Source organism: Chenopodium album, chromosome 13, assembly GCF_948465745.1.
Source record: "Chenopodium album chromosome 13, dcCheAlbu1.1, whole genome shotgun sequence".
In the NCBI taxonomy this organism is placed as follows: domain Eukaryota; kingdom Viridiplantae; phylum Streptophyta; class Magnoliopsida; order Caryophyllales; family Amaranthaceae; genus Chenopodium; species Chenopodium album.
The window spans coordinates 3975300-3987500 of NC_137846.1; the positions used below are offsets into that span (position 1 = coordinate 3975300).

Consider the following 12201-nt stretch of genomic DNA (forward strand, 5'->3'; position numbering starts at 1 on the left):
GTCAAAATATTTGTTTCTGTAATACTTCCATCTTCCTTTTCCCACTTTGATTCCACACCCTCCTTGTTGCATTTGGATTGCACCAAAGTCCTCGACAACTTCAAACACCACCATAACTCCATCCCTAATTCCTTACCAAACACAATTAAATCTCAAGGAAAATTGATCTGTAGTAGTCAATTTTCATGAAAAATGTTATGTTATATGTTAATATCAACAATAAATCAATTAAGTCCCCAAACATGGTTTTTTACTCAAGAATTTTCATTACTGCACAATACCACCCATTAATTGTTAGCGGAGGACAGTAATAAAAGTTTAAAAATAAAATACTTTCGAGTGAACAAGCAATCAAGCATCAACTTAGCATTAACATATGCCTGGCATGTATACATACAAATCTGTTTCCGCTAACTAACACCATACTGATCACACTGAACAGACGACCAAGAAACAATATTTCATGCACTCTCTCAAGGGAAGGACGCAAATTTCATTCTGCATGGTTGCTGCAAGGTTTAAAAATAAAAAAAAAAAAAAAAAAAAAGACAGACAAAAGCTCACTAAGAGATACTAAAGAACAAACAAAGTATTTTGATTCATTTCATATATATGCAACCAATGAAGAAGAGTTGCATGCAAAATTCTGAGAGCTATTGCAACAGAAGGGCAGAACCCCGTCATGTTATGGAAATTCGACGGAATATACATGTGAAAGTTCAAATAGCAAAAAGGGACAAAAAAAGGACAAATTTTCAACAATGTAAGATAGCACCACAAGACATCAAATGATCAACAGATACATTAAACTGTCAGCCACCAGCCATAAGTGTTAAGGCTTCAATAGAGAAGGAAGTGCGAGGGCTGTTGTCCCAAAAGGACGTGCCTCTACTAAAAGGGGAATTACACTCCATGACCTCACACTCACTCTTCAAATATTCTGGTTTTGTTGGCTTGGACACATAGGGTGACCTAATTCCATCAAGCAACACTGCAACGTCTTTCATTGTAGGCCGTTGTTTTCCATTCATATTCAGGCATTGCTTTGCTAGGTTAGCGACAGCAATTAGCTCCTCTTCAGTAGCTTCTTCAGAAACAGAAGTGTCTAACATATCAGACAGACAAGAATTTTCCACATGAAAGAGAAACTCAGTAGCCAAGCTTATATACCCACCCAATTTGTTGGGGTAAATCGGTTTCTTTCCAGTTATGAGCTCAACAAGGACTACTCTAAAGCTATACACGTCACTTTTCTCAGTGAATTGATTTGATTGGAAGTACTCTGGGTCCAAATAACCATATGTGCCTTGAACACAAGTGGTCACATGAGTTTCCTCAATGGTAATGGCCCTTGAAGCTCCAAAGTCAGAAACCTTTGCCCTGTATTTTTCATCCAAAAGTATATTGGAGGATTTGACGTCCCTGTGATATATTGGAGCAGATGAAGATGAATGAAGGTATGACAGAGCACTAGCTGATTCTGAAGCAATTTGTAAACGCATTCTCCAAGTAACTTGAAAATCATCACTCGGATCATGAATATGCTGGTATAGAGTTCCATTTGGAATGAACTCATAGACAAGCAACGGGACTTCTGTCTCTAAACAACAACCCAACAATTTGACCACACTCCGGTGATTGACTTGAGAAAGAATAACCATTTCATTAATAAATTGTTCCAACTGAGACTTGTCTACCTTCTTAGATTTCTTAATGGCCACAATTCTTCCGTCCACTAACATTCCTTTGTAGACTGTACCTTGCCCTCCTTGACCAATAATTCTATCTTCACTAAACTTGTTTGTCGCTTTCTATAACTCACAAAACCCAAATATTCTAGTTTTATCAACAATACCATTTCTTGAGGAGATTTGCTGCTGCAATAGTAAACCACCATTTCTCTTAAAGAATTTAGCTTTAAGCCTAACCTCTTTTATCCTCTTCACCAATCTATAAAGCCAATAACAAACTAGGAGTAACATCACTAATCCTGTACTGACGCTAAATCCTGAGACAACATCGAAATAGGCAAAAACAAAGTAAGACCTTAGTTTCTGCAAGATTGGAATAAAACTTTCTCAGTAAGACTAGAAAAGTTTAAAGATTGTACCATAGAAGGGAAATAAGCAATCATTTTAAACATCCCGGCATAAATTTCATACATTGAGGGCTTTGTTTGGCTCACTAGATTTGATTCGACGTGGAAGTTATTAGTTATCCAAGTGAAAATTAGTAACAGACATGTAACCAATTACCCAACTCGAAGCCCGGACTCTACCCAAAATCACTTCACGCAATTTGACTTGGGCCCAACTAGTAGGATAACAATTATACACCCAATCATATCAAAATAGACCCAATGGAAGTAGAGCCGAACATTGTTGGAAGTTCTTGATATAATGCTAGAGTGTTAGGAAAAAATAAGAGAGAGAGAGAGAAAAACAATGGAAGGGGAAAAGTCCCACATTGATTGGGGAGGAAGGTTTTTCCTTGTTTTTATAATGTAGTGCTTTAGCACTACTTAGTTGAGTAAGTTGGAGGTGTGTGTTACTCCACACACACACGCGCGCGCGCGCGCCGAGCCGGGCCGGGTCGGGCTCGGGCCTCGGGACTTGGGGTCTTGGGGAATGCGATGCGCGGGCGTGGGTCCTTGTTATCTTTTTGGAGAAATTTTATTTCCTTTTCCTTGTTAACAGAATATTCCAAGTATCCGTTGGGAATTAATCAGCCATTAATCCCTTGATTTTAGCTGATTAATTCACTCCCTTGTTTCTTGCCTCGTTTGTTGACTGACTAGATTAATCTGGTCATCTTCTTGGCCAGGTTCTTCCCACCTTTTATGCTTCCCGTTTTTCCTCTTCACCCTATAAATATTCGGTGGTTTTCTCAGCCAAAACATAACACACAATCAGTCTTCTCTCTTCTCTAAAATTATTTAAACACATGTTCTTCCTGTTCTGTTTTCTGGGCAAGTATTCTGAGTTCCAGTCGGGTTTGTGAGTGCACATAAACTCCGGCGCCGTGCTTATCCTGGAGGGCGACCGCAATTGTCTACTGCACCGGGAGGTAGCGCGGAATCGTCTTTTAGGTCAGTGGTTCTCCACGACGCGGCTATTGTCAGTTTGGTTCACGCATCAAGAGATAAGTTATTTCTGTTTATTGCTTATTAGTATAACAAACATGACCCAAAGCGCATCTGGATTCGACCCAAATAATCATGCACCCGAAGATGACCACATACCTCAAAATCAAAGATCTTCAAACTAATGATTAAAGTAAATGTAAATCGTAGTTGACTTATTTTATCCGAGCTTAGTTTTTTTTTTAGAATTTATTTTATATAAACTTATTCTTTTAATTCTATTTTATTTTAACTTATATTTTCTAAATTATGAGAAAATAAAGTATACTCCCTCCACCCCAAATATAGTTCCGTTTTCTTTTTTAGGCGTTCAAAATATTGTTCTATTTTTAGACACTATAAAAATAACTAAGTACCCTCATTTATTTAAAGTTTTTATTCACTCAGCTAACTAAAATACCCTCATATTTTCTCTATATATTTATGCTCTTACCCATGCGCTGATGTGCATGAACTTTAGTACTTTTCTAGTACTTATTATTTGTGATCCATTCACATTTCTTATACTTTACTCTCTTTTTAATGTATTCTACACACTTCCTCCTCCCATATAAATCAATTGTTTTTGTCAAATGAAAATTTTATTTGGGAAGGAGGGATTAGTAAGATAAAACAGACAGACCCTAATTTCATACTAACACCTCTATTTTATACAACAAAGGAAAACAAGAGATACTAATCCATGTCTTTATAAATGGTTGTCCTATTTGGTATCAACACGGTTTTCAATGTAATATTGTAATTAAAATATCTCAAGCTATGCATTATAAAAATTATAAGAATTGCATATTTAGAAATTAAAAATCAAGACGTATCTAACAATATCCCACATGACTATGTCTTAAAGTATAGAAAAACCAAATTATTACATTCCACTTCCATTTGAATCTCACCAAATGGAACAAACAAAAGAATAAAAAGGGAGTAGTACGAATTTTTCACAAAAAAATCCGTCCAAATTATTATAAATCTCCTTTAATAATAAGCATCAACTTCAAAACTAGCATACCTACTAATGGCAAGATCCATAGGTTGACTTTTAATGTATTGTACTACTTTCGTACTTTTATACTCTACTCATTTACTATGGATACACAATTTAAGATAAATTTGTGTAAGAAAAAAAAAAGTGAATAAAGTAAGAGAAAGGATATGAAAAAGGTGTGATATTAAAGGGGTACAATAGTAACATGAGGATGTCAAAAATTGAATGAAGTAAAAGTGAATAAACAAATAAAACAACCCGAATGAAAAAGTGACTTATGAGTTGACAAAAAAAAAGGGGAATGGATACTTATTACTCTCTTTGTCCACCTATTTGTTTGTCTCATAGACAAAAAGAGCTTTACTAAGGATTAAATTAAAACACATGGGAGTGTGTTTGTCCTTTCAGTTTTATGAGTATATGCGAGTAGATTTAGTGGTAGGGGCATGTTATTAATCTTACTACGAAGTATATTAGAGAAAAAAAATAAAAATAAAAATAAAAAATAAAAAGGCAATTTTTAAGGGACATCCAAAACTAGGTTATGGGGAAAACAAATAGAAATAGAGGGAATACCTAAAAGATTTAAGTTTCACCTAAATTAAAACTACCTCAGTTTCATATTATTTGCAATTTTTGTCGAAAATGGATGTTATACATTAATTGCAACAAATATTTTGTTTCTTTTTTAGGTTGTCATTTCTCTCTATCTATTTCCTTATCACATGCATCTAGAGTCTAGACGTGTCCATTCGAGCCAATGGGTCAGGTTCGGGTCAAATTTCGGGTTGTTTGGTACGAGTGGTTTGGATTGCTCAGATCATTACAAATTATTTTAAATGGGTTAAATCGGGTCTAATTCTGGTCATTTGGGTTAGGAGGTTCTCTTTTAGCAAAACGGGTTTGGAATCCGATCAGGTCGAGTTATTGTGTCGGTAAAGGTCTACATGCATCCATGTATTTCTCTCTCTATCTTACACTCACAAACAATTTTTTTCTATTATTCCTTGCACCCTCTAAAGTTGCAAATAATATTAAACGGAGGTACCGAGGTAATAATTCACACTCCTCATATTATCAAGTGCTTCTCATATCCTAGCCTGTAGAGAGTCATTAATGACTCTAGTAAAGATAAGTTGGAACTATATTTAGGGCCTTTTCTGATTTATTGAAAACTACTGAACTGAACTGATTAGGCTTGAACTGAACTGAATTAAGCTGAAATGAATTGTTTATGACTTATGAGAGAAGGGAAGTAGGAACTGAACTGAAGTGATTGGAGCTGAGCTGAGCTGAAATGAAATGAAATTAAGCTAAACAGAAGGGGCCCTAACACTAATTTTTACACACATGTTACCAAATAGAATTCTATTGTTACCAAACAATACATAAAACATTCTCATAATATAGGCGTAGTTCTCATTTTAATTTGTACAGTCGAATATCTTAGGCGATCTATGCCTTTTATTGTGTATTAACATAATTATAAAAAAAATCAATACTATAAAACTACATATTGGGACGATTTTAGTTATGTTTCACACGACCATATTCTTGTAAAACTATAAATTTTCAAAGTTTGGCCATAAAAATAGAAACAAAAATTATATTATGAGTCGAAGGGAGTAAACTCATTCACATATCCATGGAGGAAAATGACAGTCTAGGAACTAGAGCTATGAACACATAACACATTGTGTTCAAAGGAGATAATTTTCAGAGGAACTCAAACTATTACCTCCGTTAATTGTTATCTGCAACTTTAGAATTTTTTATATATCACAAATAATACCCCAAAGTTGCAGATTACAACTAACGGAGGTAGTATATCAGTTATAAATTTTATTATTTATAAAAAGAAAACTATATGAGCAATTTGGGCCAATTTTATCAAGTTGTGCAGCACTTACCAAGAATAGAAGCCAGGTTAAACAAATGATGCTTCTTACAAACATATTGTGTTCCAGACGCACCCATTTTACAACCATGTTTGCACTTCTGACATTCTCTCAGCACTAAAACCAAAAAAAAGTAAAAATTATTAGTCTGTCCTCAAGAAGGTTAAATATTTGTGGAGAATAGCCTAATATAACGCTGCCACTTACATTGACATCCAAGATAAGGGTTCCCTACATAGCCTTTGAATGGACCTGGTGAGCAAATACAAGTTTGAAAACCAAAGCCGGAAGTATAACATATGAAATTATCAGACACCAGATCCTCTGCTGCTGGACCACTCCATTCGAGTACAGTAGTCAAACTTGAGAAACTCCCCAAGAATTCGGTCACTCTTCTTATGTCAAGTAAACCCGCAGCCACATTGCAAGTCTGGGGATTTGATAGTGCTTCATGATTCATGTCTATTTCATAATAATCAAGGCCATCTTCTCCATCACCGTAGAAACTGTCGTCTGTTGAAGATGACAGCCTAGATTGGCAGCATCCAACCCCATTACAGCTAGTCATGTTCTTCTTAGAAATATTGTGTGTACATACTGAAGCACATCCAGTCACGACTTCACTGCTACTATTCTTTAATACAAGGCTGGCACCACAACCATTAGCCACGAAAACATTTAACTGCGTTGAAAAAAGAAATGGAGTGCCGCGAAGGTCAACACGCTGGACAACAGGTGAGTCAGTAACACCTCCATTATCACTTCTGCAGATATTATGAAAAACGTTTTTCACTACTAGTGTTTGGCTCCTTAACATCTCATCGTCATATTCTGGTGATACATCGGAGTACCTTCCATCCCAATTTATGTCCATAACCTCAAAACGGAGATCGTGAACAGGCAAGAATGGTTTCGGGGGATGAAAGGAAGTATTGCAAATGATCTCATAGGATTCATCATGATAACAGCCAGAGCCAATCCCAAATGGATATGGAATCCTGACCTCACCGCACTGAGCTTGGCAACCACGCTTTGCAATAGGTGGACCGTCCTGCAAAGTTGAGGACAAAACAGTTAGCTGCAGTGACAATTGCAGCATTAGCAGCAGCAGAACCAGGTATATCATCATTGTTATTGCATAAAATTGATACTTTTGTTTTTGATATGAGCATATGACTAGTATTGGTAGTCCTAGATATGTGATGATATTTTTATATGCACTACTTGTATTATTTTTCCAAAAATTATAATTGTTTTTCCAACATTTCAAAGACTTTGGGTTATCGCAACTTTTCCAAGTCGTCTCTTTAATCTTTCAGCCACCCTTTCCACTTTACATTCTCAGTCAAACTTTGAAGGTTCAAACAAGAAACATTGGTCACTTGGTCCCTCTTAAAATAGGAAATTATGCTTTGATTGGATCTTAGTGGGAGTGTAACATTATTGACATAAATTTTTCCACGACGGTGTTACTTGATAATTGACATTCCCTTTAAATATTGTGTGCATCATTTTCCATAATTGACTTGTTTTTAGTCGAGCCCGCCCCAGTTCATCTCTATGATTGATGTAGCATGTAAATCTTTGATGCCATGTAAGCAAATGGATTACTAGGATGCTGAGTCAATTGGCAGGTAGACTGCTCGGCTACAAGTACACGATTACTAGACCCCGTTATGCATTTATGAATAACTGATTAATGTGTGTTACTTGATGCATAAGCTGTTTTTATTGAAATGAATTTTAATGTGTGTTACTTGATGCATAAACTTGGTTTCAAAGATAAGTTTGTCGGTATCATTTCTTGCATAGCACGCTACAAAACTACTCCTCCATAGTTTTTTCAGATCGACATAGGTTCCCCCCTTAGATCGTTCGCATTACGGGTTTGTCCGGTAGTCTGGCTCAGTTGCCGCAAAGGATATCTGCATTTAGCAGCTGGATCACATTCGTTTGAATTCCCTTGTAAGTGAATGACAATCCTTACCTCTATGTTGTTGTGTTGTTGTGTTGATGAAGTTATTGTGAGGTATCAAAAGTATTCATATGTTTTTGGATGTTATAATAGTCTGTGTAAATGTAGATCAATGTTGATCGTAGTTAAAAACGAAGTTATGTATTTATGTAATTTAATAAGAGTCCATACAAGATATGAACAATTGTTTTTTTAAACAAAAACGCTGATTTTCAATGGAAATTAGTAGTCTTATACTTATAAAATCCCAAAAATGATGGTAATACGTATGATGATAATCTTGCTTTAGGTTTTGGGAACTTGGGAGTTCATAATTTCCGTGATATTTGGTGTTTTTGATGTGTGTTGATAAAATATCATTACGCGAAGTTGTGAACACATGTCTCCTGTACCAAAAAAAAAATAAAAAAATATATATATATATATAAATATAAATATATATATATAAATTTATATGTGAACACATGTAATGTATAATATTACCAATAGATGGTAGATTTCTGTTTGCATGGGAGCTCTTGAATTGACAACTATGGAGTTGGTATATATTGCGCTGCGTATAAATTAGTAGTTTATGCTATGCATATTACAAAACATACTACAGCAACTTATTTCGTAATTAAAATATATCGTGTTACATAATTTTTGTAAATGTCATATTACTTTAATGAGTTACTATATTAAATAATAAACTTAGAATGACCAAAAAAATGGACGGGGAAAGTTTCTTGTGTCAGTCCAGTGATCGCATAGCGTTTGAGTGAACAAGAAGGTCGGAGTGTGGTGTCTTGAAACTGGCCTTGCCACATACAACGTGACAAATTTGATGCAGGTTTTAGTTTTGGAAATTTCGATTCCTGGTTCAAAGTATGACTGAAAGAACCGAATCAGTTGCTTGCAAGGGTGTTGTTAATGACAATGGCTGTGGTGTTGAACTCGAGACTGATGTTTCTGGAAATAGTATTGATGAAGAGGATGTGTCTTTAGTTGATGGACAAAGCACAACGAAGACGAATGTGTCTCATGACCAAAACAACACTCAATACATGTCTCCAGTACCAACAATCCGAAATTTGAACACACTCGAGTTGATAGCAATGATTTGGGTGTTGAAAACCATGTTGAACCCCCCAAGGTGGGCATGGTTTTTAAGAGTTGGCAAGATGTGGAGGCTTATTACAAAGCATACGCCGAGCAACAAGGGTTTGGTGTAACTCGAGCGCAAGGTGTGTACTCAAAGGGGGAGGTTAGGGATAGAATAACCACAACATGGAGGTGTGAGTGTCATGGTAGACCAGACATGAGAGCGAGGAGGGAAGCACAGAAGAGGGCGAAGGCCATGGATGTTTCCGGAACTGGAGGAGTAGTGGGTGGAATAGTTTTTGCGGATGAATTAAGGCAACGTAAGCGGAAATCCAAAAAATGTGAATGTCAAGCAAAGGTGTATGCTAGTCTGAATCGTGCAAGAGAGTGGGTGATAAAGAGTGTGGAGTTAACACATACTAACCACACCCCATCCCCCGGTAAGGCTAAGCTTGTTAAAGAATACCGTATGAAAAAATTCACTACAAGTGCTAGGAAGCAGTTGCTACGTTTTTTTGATGAAGGTGTGCCTGTGTCCCGAATTCATGGCTGCCTTTCAAGCGAACTGGAAGGCCAAGCCAACACGGATTGGACGGTGAAAGACTTGCAGCATGAGGTTTATAAGGCAAGAAGGGAGTTGATGGTTGGAGGGGACGCAACAGCTATGATGTGTTATCTTAAGTCAATGAAAGAAAGTGACCAGAATTTCTATCATTTGCAACGGTTAGATGGAGAGGGTAGGTTAAAAGATGTTTTGTGGGTAGATACGCGCAGTCGAGCAGCGTACGAAGATTTTGGTGATGTTGTTTGCTTCGATACCACGTATTTGACAAATGAGTATGATTTACCTTTTGTAAATTTTGTCGGCGTAAACCATCATGGACAATCTATTTTGTTGGGATGTGCTTTGGTTTCTCGTGAGGACTGTGATACATTTAAATGGATATTCAAGGAGTGGATGTCATGTATGAATAACAGAGCTCCAGCAGCTATTCTAACCGATCAAGCTGCGGCCATGAGAAAGCCATTAGAAGAGGTCATGCCCTTGACGCGACATCGCTGGTGCATATGGCACATTATGAGGAAGATTCCAGAAAAACTTGGAAAGTGTGCTAGGTGAGTTACTTAAACCCCAAATGTCGTCAGAAAACATAAAAAGATGTATAACTTTAAGTCCTCATAATTTGGATAAATGCTTACATCTAGTATTGGGAATTTGATTTGCAGGTACACTGTTTTCAAGGGACTGCTGAAGGCTGTTGTGTACGAGAGTTTGACGGTTGAAGAGTTTGAAAGTGGTTGGACTAAGATAATTTCTGATTTTAAACTAGAATCTAATGATTGGATAACCGGTCTTTATAGTGAACGTCACATGTGGGTTCCAGCATACATGCGAGATTGTTTTTGGGCCGGCATGAAGACTACGCAGCGGGTGGAAAGTATAAATAGTTTTTTTGACGGATTTGTGAATCGGAACACCAAACTGTTCGAGTTCCCGCAGAAGTATGGTAAGGCCATGGCAAAGCGCGTGCGTGACGAGACATCAATGAATAAAATGATGTAAGGCATAGGTTCACCAATAAATAATATTCCAGGGTAGGATATAATAATCATTCATCAATGCATACATCAATCAGATTATAAAGGGCTAACGCTACGTATTATAATCACACAATTAATTTACCGGTATTAAATCTCATCTTTCGAATCTCGACCTAACCATTTATAAATTAACCTGCCTATTGAAACTAGACCTAAACATCAATTCTCATCTGTCGAATCTCGAATCAATATTGTTAAACTCATGCATAAAAGATCTGCGCAAATCTAGTCACAGAGCATTAAATCAATCAATAGGAAATTAATCTAGCATTGATAATCAACAACAATAAATTACCCTTTCATATTATTTATGGATCCCCATTAACTCTAGAAATAAAACTACTCACACATATTAAAAACTAAACAAATCAAAGCAATAAAATAAGTCATGATGAAAGGAAATAAGATTAAGAGAAGAGAAATCGTTACCAAACTAATTTGTATTAATGGAAATAATCAAGAACAAGAGTTGAGAGAAGAGTTAAGAGAGAGAAAAGATCCTAAGTAGAGAGAGAAAGTCTAAGAAGGAAGAAGAAGGAGACCCCCTAATAATTCCGTACAAAATCGTATTTAAACGTTTTTTAAAACAAGAATTAAAACTAAACTTAATCAGGTTTTCCAGAAACGCGCGCCCGATCGGGCGAAGGGCCGCCCGATCGGGCGCGCCTTTTTCTTCGCGTTCTTCCCAAGCAACATCGCCCGATCGTGCTAGAGGCTCACACGATCGGGCGCGCTATAACATGCACAACACTATGGTTTGCCGCGCCCGATCGGGCTAGAGGTTGCCCGATCGGGTCTTTGCTCCCCTTGAGGCTTGGACTTCGATTGGGCTAGATTTCTCGGCCCAATCCGGATTTCCTCTCGAGTCTCGAATACTTGGTCAAAATGCCTCGGGATCCCAATTACCGAGCCCTTAATCACCGGCTCTCACCGATCTTGGGCTCCAAAAGTGGTCGTGTCCTTCTAGCTTCCGTAGTTGATCCATAAAGCCCGGGAAAATGCTCCAAGAGTGCAATTTCCTGTAAAATACAACTAAAACTACGAAAACACTAGAACACACAAATTAGTAATAAAAGTGGCCCGAAAGAGCCAAAAACACTACTAATAACGACCAAGGGACGGGGGTAAAACACTATATAAAATGGACATATCACCAAGCCGCCCCTACCTCCATTTCCAATCTCCGTTTTAGCAATCCCGCAATCACAACCGCACCACCCTCCAACTCCAACCTCACGCTGCAAAGTTCCCACCAATCACCAATCCACATCCACCTTGCTCGCCACTAGCAACACAACCACAAACTTCAGCCCACCAATTTCTCTTCACCAACAACATCAACTCGCCAACAACAACAACAATTAACGGCTGCTGTGGTTTAATCGAAGCTAACGGCTGCTGTGGTTTAATCGAAGCAAATCGGTGGTGGCAGCCCCACAATCAAAGCAAATCGAAGGTTTAATTGAGTCTGGGCTTGTGGTTTCGAGCAAAAGTAGGAGTGGGAGAAGGGTTTCGG

The 12201-nt window shown here is 37.3% G+C and overlaps 1 protein-coding gene and 1 pseudogene across 2 annotated transcripts; one reads left to right on the plus strand and one right to left on the minus strand.

Moving 5' to 3' along the window:
* Window positions 1-718: 718 nt before the first annotated feature.
* On the minus strand, window positions 719-7164 carry LOC145574305 (putative wall-associated receptor kinase-like 16; annotated as a pseudogene). The gene is made up of 3 exons (XR_014098037.1): window positions 6233-7164; window positions 6038-6142; window positions 719-2008 (listed from the first exon to the last, which is right to left on the minus strand). The product of XR_014098037.1 is annotated as a putative wall-associated receptor kinase-like 16 (transcript).
* A 1705-nt stretch (window positions 7165-8869) lies between these two features.
* Window positions 8870-10647, plus strand: LOC145577107 (protein FAR1-RELATED SEQUENCE 8-like). The gene is made up of 3 exons (XM_081634777.1): window positions 8870-8979; window positions 9057-10199; window positions 10311-10647. The coding sequence occupies exons 1-3, from the start codon at window positions 8870-8872 to the stop codon at window positions 10645-10647; spliced, it is 1590 nt and encodes a 529-aa protein (XP_081490903.1).
* The last annotated feature ends 1554 nt before the right edge of the window (window positions 10648-12201 follow it).

What these genes read in the sequence shown, in the direction of transcription:
- LOC145577107 (XM_081634777.1), top strand. Translation starts at nt 8,870, where the DNA reads ATGACTGAAAGAACCGAATCAGTTGCTTGCAAGGGTGTTGTTAATGAC. An exon ending in AGTATTGATGAAGAGGATGT is followed by an intron (nt 8,980 to 9,056) that starts GTCTTTAGTTGA and finishes ACATGTCTCCAG; the next exon opens with TACCAACAATCCGAAATTTG. An exon ending in AAACTTGGAAAGTGTGCTAG is followed by an intron (nt 10,200 to 10,310) that starts GTGAGTTACTTA and finishes TTTGATTTGCAG; the next exon opens with GTACACTGTTTTCAAGGGAC.